Source organism: Rhinolophus ferrumequinum, chromosome 28 (genome assembly GCF_004115265.2).
Source record: "Rhinolophus ferrumequinum isolate MPI-CBG mRhiFer1 chromosome 28, mRhiFer1_v1.p, whole genome shotgun sequence".
Taxonomy (NCBI): Eukaryota; Metazoa; Chordata; class Mammalia; order Chiroptera; family Rhinolophidae; genus Rhinolophus; species Rhinolophus ferrumequinum.
In genome coordinates this window covers 13,924,703-13,945,988 of record NC_046311.1, presented here as the reverse complement: position 1 = coordinate 13,945,988, position 21,286 = coordinate 13,924,703, and the positions used below count along the sequence as shown (strand labels likewise).

General features: G+C 45.4%; 2 protein-coding genes and 1 long non-coding RNA gene across 5 annotated transcripts in view; 2 read left to right on the top strand and 1 right to left on the bottom strand.

Moving 5' to 3' along the window:
- The window catches only part of TRPM1 (transient receptor potential cation channel subfamily M member 1), a 48,807-nt gene extending 39,085 nt beyond the window's left edge, over positions 1-9,722 (top strand). The window contains exon 26 of the mRNA XM_033100092.1: positions 7,966-9,722. Within this exon, the coding sequence (XP_032955983.1) occupies positions 7,966-9,223 (1,258 nt within the window). The 3' untranslated portion in view covers positions 9,224-9,722. The remainder of the gene's footprint in view (positions 1-7,965) is intronic.
- A 2,020-nt stretch (positions 9,723-11,742) lies between these two features.
- LOC117018848 (uncharacterized) lies at positions 11,743-18,071 on the bottom strand. The gene is made up of 5 exons (XR_004422339.1): positions 17,887-18,071; positions 17,228-17,393; positions 15,868-15,985; positions 14,060-14,170; positions 11,743-12,895 (listed from the first exon to the last, which is right to left on the bottom strand). It is a non-coding gene; the product is annotated as an uncharacterized LOC117018848 (long non-coding RNA).
- Positions 18,072-18,132: 61 nt separating this feature from the next.
- MTMR10 (myotubularin related protein 10) overlaps positions 18,133-21,286 on the top strand; it is a 45,149-nt gene continuing 41,995 nt past the window's right edge. The window contains exons 1-2 of one of the 3 annotated variants that reach the window (XM_033100097.1): positions 18,133-18,341; positions 18,929-18,989. In XM_033100097.1, the coding sequence (XP_032955988.1) occupies positions 18,282-18,341; positions 18,929-18,989 (121 nt within the window). In that variant the 5' untranslated portion in view covers positions 18,133-18,281. Of the gene's footprint in view, positions 18,342-18,409; positions 18,787-18,928; positions 18,990-19,635; positions 19,691-21,286 lie in introns of those variants that run through there. The other 2 variants (XM_033100096.1, XM_033100098.1) reach the window with 2 other exon arrangements.

Genomic DNA, 21,286 nt, shown 5'->3' with positions numbered 1-21,286 from the left:
GCATCTGGCCCCTCTCCCCTCCTAGACCTCGTCCCCTTGTAATCCAACCAGCCACACTCAAGGGTTATCTGCACCAACTTTTGGCCTTCAAGGTACACTGTCAATAAACCTTTGAAACACTTCTTTGCTGTTTTAATAGTGATGATTAAACTTTCAAAATATGAAAATTATTTCTTCATAAAAAGATGAGTTACCCCTACCTTGATAATCTAAAATTTCCACTTTCCAGTTAGACATTAACTTGGATTTAATCACAGCCAGTCATTTACAATGGAGATTGTGTTTTGTTTCACCCAGCCTCTTCCCCTTCCCACTCCCCCAAGCATTGTTTAGATTTTTACCATTCTTGGACCCAGGCTCCAAGAATGTGGTTATCAGGTCATTTCCAAATTGCATTTTCCTCTTGGGGCTCTGTGCACACGTAATAGGAACGAAAGTGTGCCAGGCAGTAAAAACAGGCTACTTCCCGTTGGCCTTGGCTGAGGTCACCACCAGCGTGGGCAACACATTCCTGGCCCTCCGGTTCCCTTTCTAGGCTGAGTCACAGGTGAATGACAGAGACAAAACGAGGACACAGTTTGGGGAGAAGCTGAACCAGGGCAGCTGGAGAGCAAGAAGAAGGTGCAAGAATGGGAATAAAATGTCTTATTTTTACCTGACTTTTGGCACCAGTGGTTACTTCTAAATTCAAACTTTTGAGTACGCAGACGTTTCTTCCATTTCTTTAACCTTCTTTATATATTTGATGGTTTTTATTCTGAGTCACCATTTGCTTGTTCCTCTCTGTTGTGTGCCGGCTGCCGGCACCATTCGCCTGCAGGGTCGGGTTAGGGGTGAGCGAAAATTGGCATCGGTCCCTTGCTGGGCTGCCTGTTGTCTGGGCACCTTTCAAAACCTGGCGCAGTGATTTGCATCACTCAATCTTAGAAACGTGTTCACACAGGACGTTACACACCTGTCGTGCTCCTCCAAGCAGGAACCAAATTCACGGCTTTCCCCTAGTGCTTGGAAAGTTACATGTAACATCCTAACAATTTAACCATCTATTTTTATGCTGTAATTTCGACATTTTGTAAGGTTCAACATCTAATTCCCAAGAAGAGATTTCCAGGAGGACTCAGGTTTCAGTTAACCCAGCACTGGGCTGCAGCAGCGTGTGTGACCCGCAGCCCCGCCCGACACGCCACTTAGCGTCTTAGGGCACTGCACGGATGGCTTTCCTCCCAGACGTGGGCATCCTCCCGTGCTCCGGCTCTGTGAGCGGCACCACCTGCCATCTTGTTCAGCAAGACGGACAGTGGCAAGTCGTGACACGTCCCTCTTCTCGCTAACATTCATCAGCTTCTGGTTACTGCCCCTCATGAATAAACCGTGGTCTACCCACTCCTTTCTTCTGCTAACAGCAGCACAGGAGTCCAAGCTACCATCGCTTCTCACTCAGAGGTCTGCAGTCGCCCCCATCTGAGCCCTCCATGTTCATTTCTGCCCTTTCCATCCACTCTGCACTCAGCAGGCTGACCCCACGTGCGCCCCCGGCTCGCCGTGAAAGCCCTTCAGCGGCTCCTACGCTGTTCCCAGTCCTGAAGGCCCAGCTGTCTGCCCAGCCTCACCTCCCACTGCCCTCCCTCGTGTTCTGTACTCCAGTCTTGCTCCCTTCCTGCCACAGGGGCTTTGCACATGCTGTTCCCTCTGCCTGCTCATCCTTCGGACGTTGGCTCACATGCCGACTCCTTATAGAAAACTCCCACGACCACCTCACACCTCAGACTAGGTGAGTGCACATAGTAGGAGCTCAATCTTTTTAAACAGTTGGATGACTCAAAAGTTGGTCTCGTGATGTGAATGAAAATTTCTAGCCTATCCTCAGTGACTTCCCTCCTGGAATACCAAATAGGATATCAACTATGCTCCTTTTGGGTTCAAAACTGGTTTTACTATCAGGAACTAGGAACTAGTTTCAATATGCAAATGATTCTGCTACTCATAATTGTCATGGACAATTTTTAATATTGGCAACATCAAAACAAGCACTGGTGTTGGCAGGTGTTGTCTCTCTGCTGGAAGGGCTGACATCAGATAACCAAGCGGACTGGTGGGAGGAGCACATTTTATGAATAACTTCTGCTAGCACAATCAAGGTAGAACTTGTCAACCTAAATATTCTATTCTCATCATACCAGTTAGGAACTGGTAACAGGTATCCTCATCAATTGGAGCTTGAAGGCCATCTCTGTGTCTCTTGCAAATCCAAATCGTTCATTTTTGTTTTGTGTTTTTTTGTGGTTTGGCATCCTTTACCACAGGTTCCCGGGTTCAAGAGCAAATGAGTTGGAAAGAATCTTTTCTGACAAAACTTTGTCAGAGATTGAACTTGTTATCCTGGAACAATGAGAATTACTTAATCTAGTGAGTTTTCCTTTTTTCCATGGTTTCAAGGAAGCGTAGCGCCAAACTTGATATTCAACGATACCAAGTGTATGATTGTAGGTTTTTGGAATATGTGGTACACATTGCTTCCTTATTTCCTCCTCTTTGCTCTTTCATATTTTCTATTCCATTGATAAAATGTTTACTTTATATGCCTGATATTTCAAAGTATGCAGGCTATATAACTCATAAATGATACATTTTAGATACAGTTGGTACTACACTTAAGGATAGATGGGTCCTAGACTAGCCAAACCTATCAGAGCAGGTTGATTCCCCCAATCCTTCTGGGTTCAGTGTTTTCTTGTCATATTCATGGATCTGGGTTAAGGTCTTGGCTTTTCCTCTAGGCTTGATAGGAAATCAGCAATTTTTGGCCTTGAGATCTTATGTGGCAGCCTCTTCCCAAGGGACCAGGAAGAGAAGATGCTGGTAACAGAGACCCTAGCAAGAAAGACAAGAAGGAAAGAATGAGCTAGTAACTAGAAGAGGACCTGAAAGTGAGATCCATCTTAGAAAGGAGATGGGTGACTCCTTGGAGATAGAGAAGGTGGCAGGAAAACAAACATGCAGTGACATGGGAGAAGTTCAGGAAGATCCCATCTTAACGTCTTAATCTTATAAATTAACTGGAGTCAAAGCTGCTTGGTTGATGGGGAAGGGAGGGGATTAAATATTGGAGTTTTAATGTGGCTCGTAAATGACAATCTTGTTCCCTATGAGACTTTGAGAGCCAATTCAGAGATAGATGCAGCCATCAGATAAATTGAGAGAAAAATACCAGCTTTATTAGTAATAAACGTGTGAGATGGCGTACTTCAGTTCTTATCAGATACATACCCCAGAGCTAGCCGGACCCGCAGGCACCCCTTCTCACAGGCAGTCACCCTCCCCACCAAGCTTACCATCTGAACAAGGCAGAGGAAGAGCCCACGCTCCATGCAGGCATCTGGCTCCACAGCGAGAGAGGAAAGCATGCTGGTGTCTGGGTCCGCAAACTCCAACCAGAAAATCAGCCCTTTTCAAGGATAAATAGAAGGCTGGAGAGAGGCCAGGAGTTTTACACTAATGAAAAGTCCAGACACACAGAAAGAAACAAGAGGAATGGGGAAAGACAACCCGCCAGCAACATTATAGACACGAAGCCAGTAAGGGGGATGTGAATTCACCTTTAGGGAAAATCTGGTAGGAAAGGAGCTGGCCAAGAGACTGCCCTGCAGGAATAATGGGGACCCAACTAAGATGAGAGACCATGGCTTCGTAGGAAGCCAAGTCAGTGTGGTTCCCATGCCCTTCACCGTGACGCTCCAGCCCAAGGGCAAGGATGCAGAAAGTGAATGATGTGCATAGCAAAAGGGGCTGAAGGAGACCTGTGCTCCCAAGAACAAATCAGTGGGGATACCACAGTCACGCTAGTGTCTGCAAATGGCGGCATAAACATATGACGCTGCCTCCGGGCACCATTTGTCCCTGTCTAGCCCAGGAGTCCTAGTCGTGATAAAGGAAGGGTTGGGGGTGAACACCAATATACCGGAAATAAGGGAGAGAGAACCCAGGATGTTAGTAGGAGCTCCATCGCATGGCGGGCCAGAGCCTGGCCTGAACAGAAAGTGGAACACGGCCAGAAAAGGGTAATGATTTAGATGACTTGGATTCTAGAAACCAAGGAGGTCTGAGGTGTGGCCGTGTCGGTGTATATTGATGATGAAGCACAGAGCTCGAGTCCTTGCAGAGCTTAATATTCTTTCAGTAACTACCCAGTGTTTTCCTTATACAAAAAAATGAGAAAGCCAGGAGATTTAAGACTTAGGTCTTGTTCTTTGTTTATAGTCTTTCACGTTTAAAAACTCTGTCGGCAAGTACAGCCAGCTCCGATCCTGGGTGTTCTCCCTACAATTACTAAACTTAAAAGGCAGCCCCATTGGAAGAAGCTGATGGAGATTAAAATAGCTGGATATAAAAGTTGGACTGGATTAGACAACTTTATGATCTACAGACCTGGAATAAAATTACAGGGTCGGAATCGTCTTAGAACTCAATATAGAATACCATGGGGATCTTGAAACATGGCTTTCTTCAAGTCTCAACTGGACCCAGCTGTTCCACTAACATGTTTTTATGTGAATGTTTCAGTCTATCATTAAGGAAATGTTCCCATATAATTTGTGAGATGTCTTGCAGGTGAAGGCTGATGGCTGCACATGAAAAGATGACTACACAGAAAATGAGTTTTAAGAACTGGCTTACTGCAGAACTCCAAATATCTAAGTTCTGTCTTTAGGCAAGATACACAGGGGCTCTTTCCATGAGAACGGGACTTTAGACCTTATGTTTACTAGATAAGAGTTTATGAAAGTCCAATAAAGTTCGCCACACGTAGATATTCTCTTGGAAGGTACTACAGTAGTTCCACAGATTTATATATTGGGGTACCTATTATTTGAATGAAAGGGAAAACGTTATTTACAATGCCCTAAAAATGCATTTTAGTTAAACTACTTTGAGGTTTAGTGGTATGATGTTCAAAATCAAATACCCTACATAATGGAGATACTAAGATACAGACAAAAGCCATCTGAGGATTTGCCATCATTCCTACTTCACGGGGTCATGCCGTGTTACACTTGCGTGGCTTTTATAGTTCATGGAGTACTTTCATTAACACCATTTCATAAATTCTCACAACATTATCATGCTACCACTTTGCTATGGTGGTGTTGTCATGGTGACAGATGACAGTAGAGGAGCTGGTGGAGTGGCTTCATACCTACTGACAACATGGCACGTCTCAAAGGGAATCCTGAAGGTGGCGAAACGTTAATCAGAAACAGCCTTTCCTTTTTTTTTTTTTTTGAAAACAAACTAAACAGACTGAAAAAAGTTGTGATACCATTATCTTTCACTTTCTGAATTTAAAAAACTAGTCGAATTATGTATGTGCCAGATTTTGATACTGATTAGGGGATTAGTCAGTACCCTTTTAACAGAAAACCCCATAGACCAATCTATACGAAACCCTGAATCAAACAGAAAAATCCGATGAGGGCAAACACAGCAATTATTCATCAGGAAGGATTAAGCAAAGTGGGTCCTGGGCTCAGGGATGTTAGTAGGAGAAACTCAAGGAGCAGAGGTTAGAAAAATGGCTTTAATGCCTTTTCAGAAGTCCTCTTAAATCGAAGAAATTTGGCTGTGAAGTAAATGCCACCACAATGTATGAGGTGAAAACCTAGGGAAGCGACTTATGTGATCTGCAAGTAAATCCAAACACAGAAATAGTTACAGAAGCCATGAATTCAAAGTGGGGGCGGGGAGAAATGGGGCGGCCGGATGGCTCAGCTGGTTAGAGCGCGAGCCCTGAACAACAGAGTTGCTGGTTCGATTCCCACATGGGCCAGTGAGCTGCGCCCTCCACAGCTAGATTGAAGACAACCAGCTGCCGCTGAGCTGTCGGAGGGGCAGCTGATGGCTCAGTTGGTTAGACCACGAGCTCTCAGCAACAAGGTTGCTGGTTCAATTCCCGCATGGGATGGTGGGCTGCGCCCTCTGCAACTAAAGATTGAAAACAGCACCTGGACTTGGAGCTGAGCTGCACCCTCCACAAGCAGATTGAAGGACAATGACTTAGAGCTTATGGGCCCTGGAGAAACACACTGATCCCCAATATTCCTCAATAAAATTAACAAAAAACAAAACAAAGTGGGGGAATGGATCTAATAAGTAATCAGTAGCAATGAGTATTGCAGTACGTAAGAAAGCACATTTGTATCCCAAAAGTACTGACCACCCAAGGAAATAGTCCCTCTGACCCAAACTGGAAAAATCTTTATAAGTGAGCTGACAAATGATCTGACATTCTCGTATTGGCATCTACGGTAGGGAAGCTTGAAAAGAAGCAAGTCAGGACATCTCCCAGGCAGTGAATTTGGTGAATTTGGTCCTCCTGGTGGCAAACTTCCAGGAAGCCAGACCCTTCCTGCTTCAATGATGTGGTTTCCTCAGAGCATAAAAATAGTCCTCTCCCCATGAAGAGTTGAGAAGCCAAGTACCCGCCCCCCCCCCCCACACACACACACATCACTGTGGCCAACAGACGTACAGCATTAGCAAATGGCATTCTGGGAAAATGAGGACCAAGGTGGCTGCAGAGGCAGGGTGAGCGGGCGAGCACAGGGGATGCAGTTGGGCAGGGAGCAGGAAGTCCGTGCGAAGAAGAGCAGCACGTAACAGGAAGCGGCGAAAGGAAAGCAAGAAAGGCGGGAGATGTATAAGGGTACATAGGGAGGGCAGCAAGGACCTTCTAGAAACAGACTCAGTGCAAACTGTGTTACCTTAGAGACTGCCTGCACATTTCTAAGATAAGGTAGGAAGCTGGGAGAAACCGAGGCCTGACAAAATCAGACACGTGTTTGCTTCACGTGGGATGAACTTGCCAGAACAGACCATCATATTGCCTGGTTCAGAGGCCCCAGCGGCTCCCAGAGGGGAGCCAGGATCGCCTCCTTCCTGCCACCTTGGGACAAATTCAATTTTGAGAAGGCATTCCTATGCCCTGGGCGTGCCCTGCTGCCTTTTAGAGTTAAATTTCATGAGCCCATTAAAATAATTCATATTGTACGTATTCTTGAGATATAAGACAGTCTGTATCAGCAGGTTTTAGTTCAGGCAACATTATGGTTTCATAACTGTTGCCCGACCTCCTGGAGTTTAAAAACAATCTAACAGCAGATATTTATAATCTGCCACAATCTCTCTTCTTACAACGCCATTAAGGGAAAACCAATGATTAATGCGCAATTTAAAGTTACTGGTTTTCAGACAATTAAATGACCTCATGGTCCCTTAAGCAAAGCAAATGACAAACTGAACTTAATCACTACCAATTCATTTTCTGAATCCCCTGAACTTCCAGCAAGGGTTTTTATTTATTGATTTTGTCATCGTTAACTATGAGTGGCCAACATCTGTACCCAAACTCAAAAATCTAAATGTTGGTGTCTTCCTAGCACGCTCCTTTCTTACCAGAGGCGATGTGATGCACCACGTCAAAGATGAAAGCTGGGGCCACAGTGTGTGCCTTCAAATGCCAGGTCCGCTGCTGACCAGCTGTGTGACCTTGGGCAAACCACTTACACTCTCCATGACTGGATCCCCTTAACTGCAAAATGGTACCTGCCTCACAGAGCTGTTGCGAGGATTTAAACAAGCCTGGGATATTCCCACAGCGACCTCATGTATTAATGAATAACAACACATCAGGCACTTAGAATGATGAGTGGTAAACAGCACGGTAGGTGTGAACGGTACTTCTTTTTTTTCAGATACACCTCAAGAGTAATTTTTAGTGGTTCCATTAGGAGTGTATGAAGTTTGACAACTGGCCCAGCGAGCTCCATGGTTCTCAAAAGACTGAAAAATCATGCAACAATGAAAAACTTTCACGTTACATGAAAAATCATGTAACAATAATAACGTTATGTTTGTTTTTAATATTCGGTTCCTCTCAGTTTAACAAACCTATCCCTTTGCATTCACCAGAGTTGAAAATATGTCCATGAGGCTGGAAGAGATCAACGAAAGGGAAAGTTTTATGAAAACGTCCCTACAGACTGTTGACCTTCGACTTTCTCAGCTGGAGGAATTAACCAGCAGAATGGTGAACGCTCTGGAGAATCTCGTGGGCATTGACAGGTCCGACCTGGTACAGACTCGGTCCCGGGCTTCTTCTGACTGTGACGCAGCGTATCTTCTAAGGCAAAGCAGCGTCCACAGCGCCGACAGCTGTGGCCTGGGCAGGTACCACTTCGCTGGCGAGGAACTGCTGTCCGAGGACACTTCTCTCTCCATGTCCCCAGGCAGGGGCTTCAGGCAGAAAGCCTGCTCCTTCCAACTGAAGGAGAAGGACCCGAAGAGGTGCCTACAGGGCAGCCTGCACCTCTTGCCCGGCACCAGCTCGCCAGCGACACTGGACTGCAACCGGCATGCGTTCGATGACGTAAAACACGCCCCGGAGCCAAAATTAGGTTCAGAAATTGGGATTTCAGCTGAAGGTGAGGAAAGGCAGGCCAACTCCAAAACAGAAGAGACTATTTCCCCAGGTTTAAATCAAACAGATGTCATGCCTGGACAGAACAAATCAGAGTTTCGAAACACTCAGCTGACAACGGGAACAGCAAAGACAGAAGGCACTATTTGCTATCCCCTGGAAGAAACCCAAATGGCACGCTGTCGCCCCGATAAAACGTTCACTGTCTGTAAAACCCTGAAATCCAGGAGCTTTGTGTATTCCCGTGGGAGGAAGCTGGTCGGCGGGGTTAGCAACTGGAGTGCAGCATACCCTTCCGCCGTGGACCAAGCGTGTCCCCATCCCGTTCAGCAGTGGACCACAGAATGGAAATACCAAGTTCAGAAGATCACGCGCTCTCGCAGTACAGACATCCCTTGCGCTGTATCGGAAGCTGCGAGGCAAGAGGAGCCGAAAGAGCAATTTACAGGGAGCGAGGATGGTAACTGTGTGTCGACAACAGGCCCTGGCAGCTCGCGTTTATCTCCAGCCGTCCCTGACAGAACTGAAAAGGAGAATTTACTGACTGTGAAACTACACCAGACTTTGGGCTTCCCATCTTTAAGGTCAAAAAGTTTACATGGCCGTCCTGGGAATGCTAAAGCCACCGGGGGCCCGTTAGACAGATCTGGACACGCAAGCAGCGTCAGTAACCTAGCAGTGGTGCCTGGAATGCAAACGGAAGAACCGACGGCTGAGCAAGAGAAAACTCCCACAGAAACCGAATGCTAACGTGTTCCGTTTCTTTGAACCTTAAATCAAAACCACTGATGAGTACACGCAGCCCATCTAAACGTCAGCGGTTCCTGGAAACGTTTTCATGAAAAATATTTGGCAATTTGGACGTATGATTAATTTAGAATTTAATGCACTAAATTTAAAGTAATATTTGGCTAGCTTATGTTAGTAAACCTAGGTTTTTGTAGTTGGGATAGGATCAAATGGAAGTGACAATACTCCAATTGAGATAAATTGCTTAATGAGTGTACAAGATTCTACAATCTATTTCTAAGCACCACCAAATAGCCTAAGAAATACCTCTGGGTGCCACCAATAGATTACTTAAGGAGTAAGGAATTGTGTAAGAAAGAGAAATTAGAGAGAAAACAAATGTGAAAATAGGAGGGGCGGGGGAAAAGAAAAGTAAAATCATGAGGTGCAAGTGAAAAGTGGAAAGGAGCTATAGTCATGTCTTGTACGGGTTTTTGTTCGTCTTACGTTTTAATGCTTTAAAATGACACAATGAAAGAAGTTCAGGATTATATCAAAGACCAGACTGTAATAGTTTTGGGTGACGAAGAGATTTGTTAATGTGTCCAAATAAAGTATCCAATATGCATTTTCCTGTCGTCATGCGGTCCCTGATACATATGATGGTTTGTGTCAAGCTGTGGCTACCACCTGACAGGTACATGTTCAAGGTGGGAATTGTCCAGAACCACAGAGACGATTCATGGCTGAGAACACGAGGTGTTGTGCTTCAGCTTGGAAGTTCAAAGAGCCACCACACTGCTAGGCCCCTCGTGCTGGGATCAGGGGTCACTATAGAGGAACCCTCAAGGGCACCCTAACTCCACTCTGGACTGTACAGAAGGGGGCAGGAAGGCGTCTTCTCTGGCTAGACCAGAAGCCACCAACATTCACAGAGGTTCCAGTTAGAGCCTGGGCCCTCACTACCCCACGTACCTCTTGGGGGTCTTCAGGGGACCTCTGGAGCACACACGGAGGACCAGCCTCGGTGGCTGCAGTTCCTGATAGCTGCTGCTGGAGTGAAGTGCCTCCTACCCAGAAAGAGCCGTTGGGTAGGGAGTCCGAGAATTGGTCGTTAGCAGGTGGCATGTCAGACAGAGGTGGGAGCTGATCACAAAAAAGGAGACCACCACACCCATTGCCATCTGAGGTACAGACTGTCATATAGTCATAAACTGGCAAGGGAGGAGAGGGAGAGACAGGCCCACACTGCAGTTAGGCTAAGGGATCAGAGATAATGAACACCTGAATGAAAATGGAGATTTTCATAGTCAGATTGGAATCCCTGAACCGGGCTGCATTCACCAAAAAGCACACCAGTGCATGGATGACGGAGCTTTGCAAGTTAGTAAATGGTAACATTTATTTACTATATAAAACCACTGCTTATTTGGATATCGCCCCATGGAGACTATTTAATCTATCCTGCTGCCTGGGTTATTTGACCCAGCGCTTAACCCATGACATTTTACCTCATTGCTAAATCTTTTTGCATTTGGTGGTGAGAAAACTTTCTGCCCTTTGCTACATCCCAGGAACAAAGAATTCTCAGAATAAGCTGGAGGACCTAAGACAGCTATCAGAGCAGGTCTGTTTGGAACAATCCACCTCGCCGTTCATGACACAGCCCCCTTTTCTGAGGTCCCCCCCACCTTGCCTCAGGTATGGGGCCTGCGTCCATTCCCGTAAGTCTCACTGACATGGGTGACACCTGTCTCCGGAAAGAGATGTGATTTTTTTTCTGAAGGAATGTGCCATTCAGACCCAAATGAGTACATTCTAATGATAGAATTTCAGAGCCTGTAGTGGGGACAGTTCTAGCACACCTGGAATCATACCACATAACTATTTTTGTACTCTATCAACACAGTACAGCTCCAATAATGAGGGCTTGTTATATGGGGCACTGTAGCAGGCTGCTTGTTTCTGTATTATTATTATTCTGATGTCATTCTAATTTTGCCAAATACAGGAAACTAAATATTAGGAAGTAATATCCAATCTGATCAAATCTAGCACTAACAGTATCTAATACCTTAAAACAGGAATATTGCATATGTTAAAAGCATTTCATATAAAATTGCCATAGTAAATAAATGAAAAGTATATTTCTGTTCTATGTAAAACATAATAAACATAGTGAGAAGGCTTTTACTCTTGCATCCCATAAGCTCTGGCACACTCAGAAATGTTATGATATTTGATGTAAACTTAAAGGAAACTTATTTCCATCAGGGGAATTAAGAATCGAACTAGCCAAAGAGCTCATCATGAGCGGCTCTGTCCTTTGAGACTGTATGACTTTATTTTCTGAACATATCAATATGTGTTCACCACGAGTCTCGTATAGGTTTCAAAACTTTATAATTAAACTGTTAGTGTTGTTACAGAACCATTCCACATCCAAAGTGCATTTTGCTGGATATATATTGGAAATAAAGAGAAAAAATGTCATCATCCTACTATCTTCCCACATTAAAAAAAGACTATTTTAAATAAATTTTTTTATTACAAAATAAAACAGATATAGAAAATGACACAAAACAAACATATGACTTAATTGTTATAAAAGGAACATCCTTTATACCACCATCCATATTCAGAGAATCTGCCAGCCATCCCGGAAGTTTCACAAGTTCTGATCTCAACCACCTTCCTCCCGGCAAAAGTCACCACTGGCCTTTTGTAGTATAGTAATCACTTCCTTGCTGTAAAACAATGACTCCAAAACCGGGTGTCTTAAAACACCTGTGTGTGGATCCTGTGGGTCAGGAAGTCAGACAAGGAGCTGCAAGAACGCCCCTGATTTGTAATGTTTGCTGATTTCCAGGGTGTAAATACTCCGATTCCAAGCTACCACGTGACATCACTGAGTGTGGGAAGATGTGAACTGTCGGTCCCTGCATGATGGTACAAACTGGCTACAGGACACCAGTGTCTCTCCGTGGTGTTTGAGCTGGGAACTCAGTGTCTGCAGGTGACGAATAACTGGCAGATGGAATCGTCCAGAAGCATCTCCGCTCACACGTTTGGGAGCTGATCCTGTCTGTCAGCGGGGAGGTGACTCTCAGCCAGGCCTAGTCACCAGAGCACCCTGCACGGCCTCTCCAGGCGGCCTGGGCTTCCTCTATGTATGGCACGCTCATGGAAATCAGACTTCCTACGTCACAGTTCACTCTTCCCAAATCGAGTGTCCCAGTGAACATGGAGGAAATGTCACTGTTTTTTAGGACCTCACTTTAGAAGTCATGCACAAGTCATTTACATTGCATTCTCTTGGTTCCAGGGGAGTCGCTAAGGCCAGCCCAGATTCAAGGGGAGGGGTCCTATCTGGGAGGGCTGTATAAAATTTTGCAGACGTCTTTTTAAGTCACCACTCTTGCATTTCGTGTTTCATTTGCTGATTTCCCCTTTATCCCTCTCTCTTCAACTAATCTGTTGAAGAACATGGGCCATTTGTCTTGCAAAGTTTCCCACCGTCTAAGTTTTACTGGTTGAATACTCATGTTCCACTGTACTTGTAAGTCGGCAGAAGAATTGAGACGCTAATTCAGGTTTAGGTTCAGTCCCTTTGGCAAGACTATCTGGGTGGTGAGACTTCTTTCATCCTGAGGCACATACGTGTGCTGGTCTCTCTTTTTGTGGTCTCAGCAGCTGTCATAGGGGATTGAACAATGTAAGACTCAAATCCTATTCTTTCTTTTGTTACAATATTTTACACAGAGACGATTCCTTTCACCTACTATTAGATTACACAGTGGTAGACTTCATATTGTACGGTAGGAATAATGATTGATTTTTCCCATATATTTGCTAGTTTATAAGTTAATGAATTGCTTCTCTATAATCCTCCAAAGGAGACTGATAGACTTAAAATATATACAGACCATTATGGTCTCGGGGATTGAAACATATGTGATGTGGTTCAATCCACTGCAATTGTTATTCTTTCTGTTTCTTGTCTTGAGTACCTTAAACATGTTGCTCCATTTTGTCCTGGCATTGCTGCCAAAAAGTCGGATGATAACCTAATTTTCTTTCACCTAAAAGTCACTTGTTCTTTTTGTCTCGATACCCAGAGAAATTGGCATACTTTTTCTTTAAAGGCAAGTAGTTTTACAAGAATGTGTCTTAGTGTTGATAAATCTAAGTCAGTTTGCTCAGGCGCAGTGTGTACTTTCAATGTGTAGTTTCAAATATTTTGTATTTTTTTTAATTTCAAGGAAGTTTTGTAGAAGTGTACTTTGTAGTATTTAGTATTTCTTCTGTTTCCTTATCCCCGCTTCCCTTTTTCCCAGCGACTCCAATTATCTCGATGCTGGATCTCCTTTGCCTATCTTTAATATTTGCCACTTTCTCTCTGCTCGTTTTAATCTCTCTTCATTGATTTTCAAAATTTTCCTCTTTTTTTATCTTCCACTTATCTTAAGGCATAATCAAATGTGTTTACTCGCTCTTCGGTTTCTTTTACTTTCATCTTCATTTCTGAAATGATTTTTTTCTCCTATTTCTTATTCTGAGTTTATTTCGAGTGTTTCTGATTCTGCTTTACATAGTTTGTTCATGATTCATAGCATTTTCTTAGCGTCTTTTAGTGGGTATTAGTGTTGATCTGCTGTAGGCACGTCTTTCTGGTGTGCATTTATCGTCTGTAGAACTGCTATTCTGTTCTTATTCTCTCTCCTATTGCTTATTTTTATGTGAAATCAGTTTTCTCGAACTTTGGAAAGGAGGCAGTGTTCGGCATAGCTTTTCTAACTGTGCAGAGAACCTTTCCTGTTTACAGTGCAGTATTACAATTTTTAAAAATCAGCTTACCTTGGGACGTTTCCTGGTCTTCCATTTTTACCCAGACCTTCTCTTTCCTCTATCTGTTTGGCTCAATTTGTTCCCATGTCCAGCAGTTTGTCCTCAGTGTGGGCCCCTTTCCTGGAAGGAAGACCTGCTAGGTCAGTTTCAAGAGTTCCTACAGCTGTATTGCTCCAGTCCCTTCACACCTTACCGTGACCCCTGTACCCTTGTGCTACTGCAGATGACCTCTTGACGGGCGGGGTCTTCCAGTGGAACCTCCCGGCCGTGTTGGAGTTCTAGATGCCTCCTTGATTCCCTCTGCTGATATCACAAAGGCTTGTTGAGTGCTACTGCTTTGTTCCCCCCGCCTACGTGTGGGCATCGAGGGGCTACCATTTCACTTAGATTGGTTATAGATGTTGTTCATGGGTTTTGGGTTTTGCTTTATAGTCGCTTTGTCTGTTTTTATGTGGTGACCGAAAAATATGCTGCTGCGGTCACGTTCCCAGAATCTTCCCTCAAGAAAGAGTTTTTAAAATTGCTTAACAGTTATCTTGAAGGATCCTATGTCCAGGCAATGGCATCATTTGGTAGACATTATGCATAACCACTTCTTACCTCTTCCACTGCTACCATCATCACCTTCTTTTATCTGGACTGTTCTAACAGTTCACCTAGTCTCGCAGCTTCCACCAGAGTATTTATTTTAAAATGTCAGTCAAAGCCTGTCACTCCCAGCTCAGGATATTGCAAAAGCTCCCCGCCTTTGGGCCCTATGTGACCTGGCCTACTCTTTCTCTCTGGCCTCCTCTCCCCCTGGTTAGGCTGCTTCAGCCGCACTGGCTGCAAACACCGCACGTAGGCGATCACCTAGGGCACTGGCACTGCTATTCCCTCTGTCCTCAATGCTCGTCCTCCTGATTTCCACCTGACTTGCTCCCTCACTCTCTTTGGTCTCTGCTCAAATGTCATCTCCTCAGAAAGGCCTTCTGAGACCACACTCCCCTGCCATCAAAAAACAGAACACTTATCCTCTTCCCATGTTTTATTTTTCTTCATGGCACTTCTTACCATCTGACATAATATATATTATTTTTTTTTATGTCTTTCTACCCATAATGAAAATGTCATAAAAGTAGAAACTTTGTCTTCTGAGTGACCTGAATAGTTTTTAGCACAAAACTAGCAACCAATACAAATTTGGTAACTAACTGAATGAATATGTAACATACCTAATAGGTACTCAAAAATGTTAGCTCTCTTTTTTTTTTTCTCTTCACAGGAAAAAGGAAATTATCTATAGGGAATGCCACCACACCCCATGACAGAAAAACCAATAATGGAAACAGAGTCAGAAAAAGAGCAGAAAGAGGACAAAATCATGACATTAGAGCAAAAAGGAGGAGCTAGCCAGCTGTTCCAAATATAAGGGATCAGAACTGACAAGAGGCTAGAAGACTAATGCTGTGGGTTGCATTGTGTCCCCCCAAATATTCATATGTTGAAACCCTGACCCCAATGTCACTATATTTTGAGATGGGGACTTTAGAAGGTAGCTAAGGTTAAATAAGGTCATAAAGAGGGGATCCTAATCCGACCAGATTAGCGCCCTTATAAGAAACGACACCACAGGGTGGTTACTTCATAAGGTAAATGTCTAATCACTATGTGGTACACCTGAAACTAATACAATATTGTATGTCAGCTGTAATAGAAACATTCTGAAAAAGAAGAGACACCAGAGCACTCCCTTCTTCCGTTACTGCCTCCCTCAGCCAGGTGAGAACACAGCGTCCACCTCCAAGTCAAGTGGAGAGCTCTCACCAGAAACCTACCTTGCCTGCACCTTGATCTTGGACTTCCCAGCCTTCAGAAGTGTGAGAAATCAATTTCCGTTGTTTAAGCTCCCAGTTTGTGGTAGTGTTTGTTGTGGCTGTCATAAAATATCTGAAACTGTCATAAAATTTAGGGTTAGGTCTGAAACTGTCAAAAAATATTGGGTTAGGTCAGTCACAAATCTGGAAATCAGTTTTTCCACTTTGCAACTGTATGGTCACATAGTACAGTTGTAGATTCTAAGAAAAACCTATACGGCAAAACCCAAATCACAGAATAAATCGTTTAAATATAAAGAAACATTCACATATTACTTGAAGAGTATTTGTGGAAAAACATCCATTTTTCCTACTTTTATTGCTATGTAATTGACATACATCACGGTATAAGGTTAAAGTGTACATATAGCACAATGGTTTGACTTAACAGATTGTGTAATGACTGCAATAAGTGTAGTTCGCATCCATCACCTGACACAGATACAAATTTTTAAAAAAGAAAAAAACGTTTTCCTTGTAATGAGAACTGCTAGAACACACTCTTAACAACTTTCATATACACCCTACCTCAGTGTTAACCATAGTGACACGCTGGGCATCACATGCCTACTGCCTCCTTATCTTGACACTAGAAGTTTGTACCTTATGACCGCCTTCTGAATCTTTCTTTACATTTTAAAATTATTTCCATGAGCAACACTTGTTACTACGATTGTCTGTATGATTGTGATTCATATGGTCACACTGAGGCTTCCTTGTGACATTAATTATAAAATGGATTAGGGTTTTAATCTTCAAAGCATAAGAAGGATCTAGTCTCAATGAATAGATTCACCAAAATGTCATCACTAGCCCTTCCACCACGGGCTGCTGCAGTTCAGAAATATGTTAAAGAGTTCAGAAACGCCTTACTCTTCATATGCTGAAATTCGTGTTCTTTGCATTTAATGGGCGGATTATTCGGTCCCCAGTCTAGTGAAGCCCCTCACACCACTAGGGCTTTTCATCATTTACCTGCTCACTAGTACCTTTACAGGTGAAGATGAGCAAGGAAAGAAAAGAAGGTAAATTGCTTGGTATCTTTTCCCACATTAAAGCCTAATAAGGGGGGTAGAAGTGAATAAACTAAATTGAGGAGTCTGGGTTGCCTGCCAGGGTCACCGGTGAGTAGTGCCCACGGCCCACGAGTGTCAGCATCTCCTGGAACTCCGGAGTCAGCTCGCCGGGAGGGGGGCATCCTGTCTCCAAGCTTTGCGCAGACAGAAGAAACTCTTCCCCAAGTGTGGGCCCTCCAAGGGCCCTTTATCACAGGCGGTAGGGAACGCGCTGCACGTTTGAGCTGGGTCACCGCTGGCCTCACCTGTCCCCTCTCCCAGTGCGGGTCCCTCGCATGCTGGGTGCAGTGGGACTGGCTGAGACAGGGCCACTGGAGTCCCTCCCCACCGTCTGGGCTCCTGCCGACGACTCCAAACAACAGTGATCACGTGAGCTGGGTGACTAACGAGCAGCAGTCAAGGGAGCAGTCCCTGGAAAGAGGGGGACCGCGTGGCTGTCGCGACAGAGGGTGCCCTGACCACGGTCACTGGCAAACTCCCACTGCCGCCATGACCCCCTCGGGCCGCCGTAGCGCCCTGGGGGCCGCCAAGACCCCCTCGGGCCGCCGTAGGGCCCTGGGAGCCGCCATGATCCCCCCTCGGGCCGCCGTAGGGCCCTGGGGGCCGCCATGATCCCCCTCGGGCAGCCGTAACGCCCTGGGAGCCGCCAAGACCCCCTCGGGCCGCCTTAGGGCCCTGGGGGCCGCCATGACCCCCTCGGGCCGCCGTAGCGCCCTGGGGGCCGCCGAGACCCCCTCGGGCCGCCATAGGGCCCTGGGGGCCGCCATGATTCTCCTCGGGCCGCCGTAACGCCCTGGGGGCAGCGAAGACCCCCCTCGGGCCGCCGTAGCGCCCTGGGGGCCGCCATGACCCCCGCGGGCCGCCGTAGGAGCGCCCTCCCAAGACTGCATCTCAAGATGGCTACCAGGCTCCGCTCCCCGCGGCGCCCTCGCTGAGGTCCGGGTGGCGGGCGCGCCGCGTAAGCCTTGCGTCCCGGCGCCAGCGCGGCCCAGAGGCCGTCAGCGGCCGGCCAGTCGGCCGGCCTTGCGCGCGCCATCTCGGGGCGGGGCGCTGGGCCCCTTCCGGGGATGGTCCCCGGCGCCCGAGTCGGCCCCACTCTGCCCCGGCCCCTCCCCGCCCGGGCGGGCGCTGCGCCGTGTCCCCGCCCGTCGGTCCGCCCGGCCCCGCTGGCTGCAGACGGGGCCTGGGCGACCGCGCGGGGAGCTCTAAGCCTGCGGGCGTCGGGAGGCGTCAGCGCTGCCGCTGGCCCGCGGCGGGTCCCGGATTGCGACCGGGCCGGGGCGACGAGGCGGCGGCACCATGTTCTCCCTCAAGCCGCCCAGACCCACCTTCAGGTCCTACCTCCTGCCGCCGCCCCAGGTAAACAGTTCCCTCCCCGCGAGTGCCCCTGTCCTCGGCGCTTCCGTGGAGCCGCCGGGCCGGCTCGCGGGAGCAGGGGAGCCCCGGGAGGCCACCGTCGGCTCCGAGTGCCCGGCCGCGCGGGTGCCTGAGCTGGGACGCGGGGAAACGCGCCTTCTCGAGTCCCCACTGGCCCGGTACAAACTTGTAAAACTCCGCCGCAGCCATCCTGTGCCCGGAGACCTGTGGTCCGTCGTTTTGCCGCGTCAAGTCACCCAAGGGAGCGTTCGGAGCCGGATTTATTAGCCTGGGGACGGTCCCCACCGTAACCGCCCATGTCGCTTGTGGGCAGCTGCTCAAATAGAAGAGGTTACCTGTCTGTCACCAAATGCGAACACCTGGAAGCAGCATAGGCAGCTTTAATATTTCATTGTCAGACTCCCAAGTGGATCTTTTTAAAAACTTGGTAAAAATGTGAAAGTTTAAATGTGGGGGGCGGCTTATATGTGTCTGTGGCATATGTCATCGCTTAGAAAAAGAAAGTTTGTTTTAGTATCTCACGGGGGGTAAAAGTTTTGGTTTTGATTTATTTTGCTAATGTATTTCAGACTGACGATAAAATTAATTCGGAACCGAAGATTAAAAAACTGGAGCCAGTCCTTTTGCCAGGTAAACATTAGCGCTTCTAACAGATACTTGAGTAATATGTTTTGGTTTAAGATTGTTCTACAGATTATACCATGTGGTTAACTTGCCTTCTCTATTGACTTTAAACTTCATCCAGTTAAAAATTGAACGACGGAGGGGGTAAAAAATGGTTAGAATTAAACAACAGTATGAAAAAGTAATGATTAATTGATGTTTGTCCTGGAAAATTTAAGCATTATAGAAAATTGTCAAGAATATCACCACCTGGTGTTTTTTTTTTTTTTTTTTTTTTTTTTTGGTCTCCTGAAATGTTCTTTTTTAAAGCACTAGCCAGTTGCTTAGGTAGTGAAAGTACTCAGCCCTTCATGTCTGCAGCTTCATGCATTACTGATTAGTAGTCACATCATTGTTTTAATAGTATAAAAAGCAACTTTTATTGTGTCTGTCTGGGTCTCTGTATCAATAACAGTGTAGTGAACTTTGAGTTACTTACTTGGCAATTGGTTTTCGAAGGTGTCAGCTGTATTTGCAATTTGACTTGTTCCAGCTTAGAAAGGCAAGCCAGTTCCAGCAGAGGCACCATGGACATTTGGGACTGGATAATTCTTTGTTGTAGGGGGGCTCTTCTCACTAGATGCCAGTAGTACCCTCTTCCGCCTCTTACCTACTTGTCACAACCAAGATGTCTCCAGCATTGCTGAAACTCCCCTCCTCCACCCCAGGTCAGAATTTCCTCTCCGTGGAGAAGCACTGGGTTAGAACAAAATTTACTTTAGATGACGTTAGAGATAGAGGTAGGGATTGGTGGTAGGTAGGTAGTAGTTTAGTTTTAAAGCATATGAAATATTTGATTGGTATTTTTGAATTGTATAATAATTGTGTAATAATTAGGAAAAGTCAGTTGTTTACTGTGATTTGGGGGGAGGTAGCCAGATACTTAGGAAAGTGTTTTAAACCTGAAATGTAATCAGATACCAGTGTGTATGGCTACTGTCAACATTTGAAAATCTCGGTCATTACGTTAATACAAAATCTAGTAAAACGAATAGACCTTTATAGGTAGGTATTGAACGAATATGGAACCTTTAAACTTTGTGCTGTAAATTGTTAAATATTAAGAAGGAACAATCACATTAAAAACATCAACCTGTGGCTCCATATTATAGACCCACAATTTAAAGGTTGTTTTAAACTTTATTATGGAAGTTAGTTAAAAATTTTTCCCTTGGTTTTGTTAATGCTTTGTACCTACCGCAAGCTAGCTAATCCTTCGTACTTTTCCTCAGAGTGAACAATAATGTTACTCAGTAACTTTTGCTCCTTGTGCTGTGTTTTAGTCTTAGTCACTCCAGGCGTTGAAATTCGCCTGTGGAAACAGTACTCACCTTGAGTGAGTGCCTGTAAGCTATTGAACTCTGGCTTCCTTTACTCCGTCTGAACAGGCCAGTTCTTAGGCTTTGATTCTCCCCTTCCTATGTTATGATTGAACACTAATAAACAACATGGTCTTAGCTACAAATGATAGTGCTTGATTTTTTAAAATTGGTGGTTACATTTAAGATACGCTTATGAAAAGTGTTAACATCAGTTAACTTGAACTTTACATTGAAGGATCGTCTGGTCTGTAGAATTAACTAAAAACTTACCTTTCTACTAAAAAGTCAGTTTTCTGGGGGAAGATGTAAACTCACTTCCTAACTGTAAATGGTTTACTTTTCCTAGAAATCTCAGCGAAATCTGGATCTTCTGGCCTGAGTTCATTTTTTTTGCATTGGCTCTGTATTTGCAGACACAAGGGCTCTGGCACTCGGCGTTCTAGTTGCACGTAACCTGTTCCTTACAGAACACTCTTCCCGCTTTCTTTCTGCCCACCCTGTCGTGGTTGCTATTTCCTGCTTGCCCTCTCTTGTCGCATCTCTGACTACCACGAGAACTTCTGTTGCTCCTTTAGTCTGCAGCTACGACTCTGCCCATGACATGGGCAGGGCAGGTGAGAGTGAGGTGTTGATGATCTGGCCTTCATTAGTCAGAAACCAAGAGAAAGCTTGCCTAGCTCACCTGTGGCTTCACACGGGCACGGAACAAGAAATAATTGTTCAGAGAAAGTATTGCAGGTTAGGCTTTGTTTGGCATCATGCCTTAGGTTCAAGGATATCCTCCGTCAGTTGCCCAAAGTTTGAACTTTTAATTCAATAAGCAGATTAAAATTAGAACACAAAATCAATTGTTTATTTGTGCGCAGTTACAGAGTGCTCTGCTAGAACTTAACAAGGCGAAATTTAAAGTGATCTTCAGCTTTTACTGAGCGGAGAACCAGA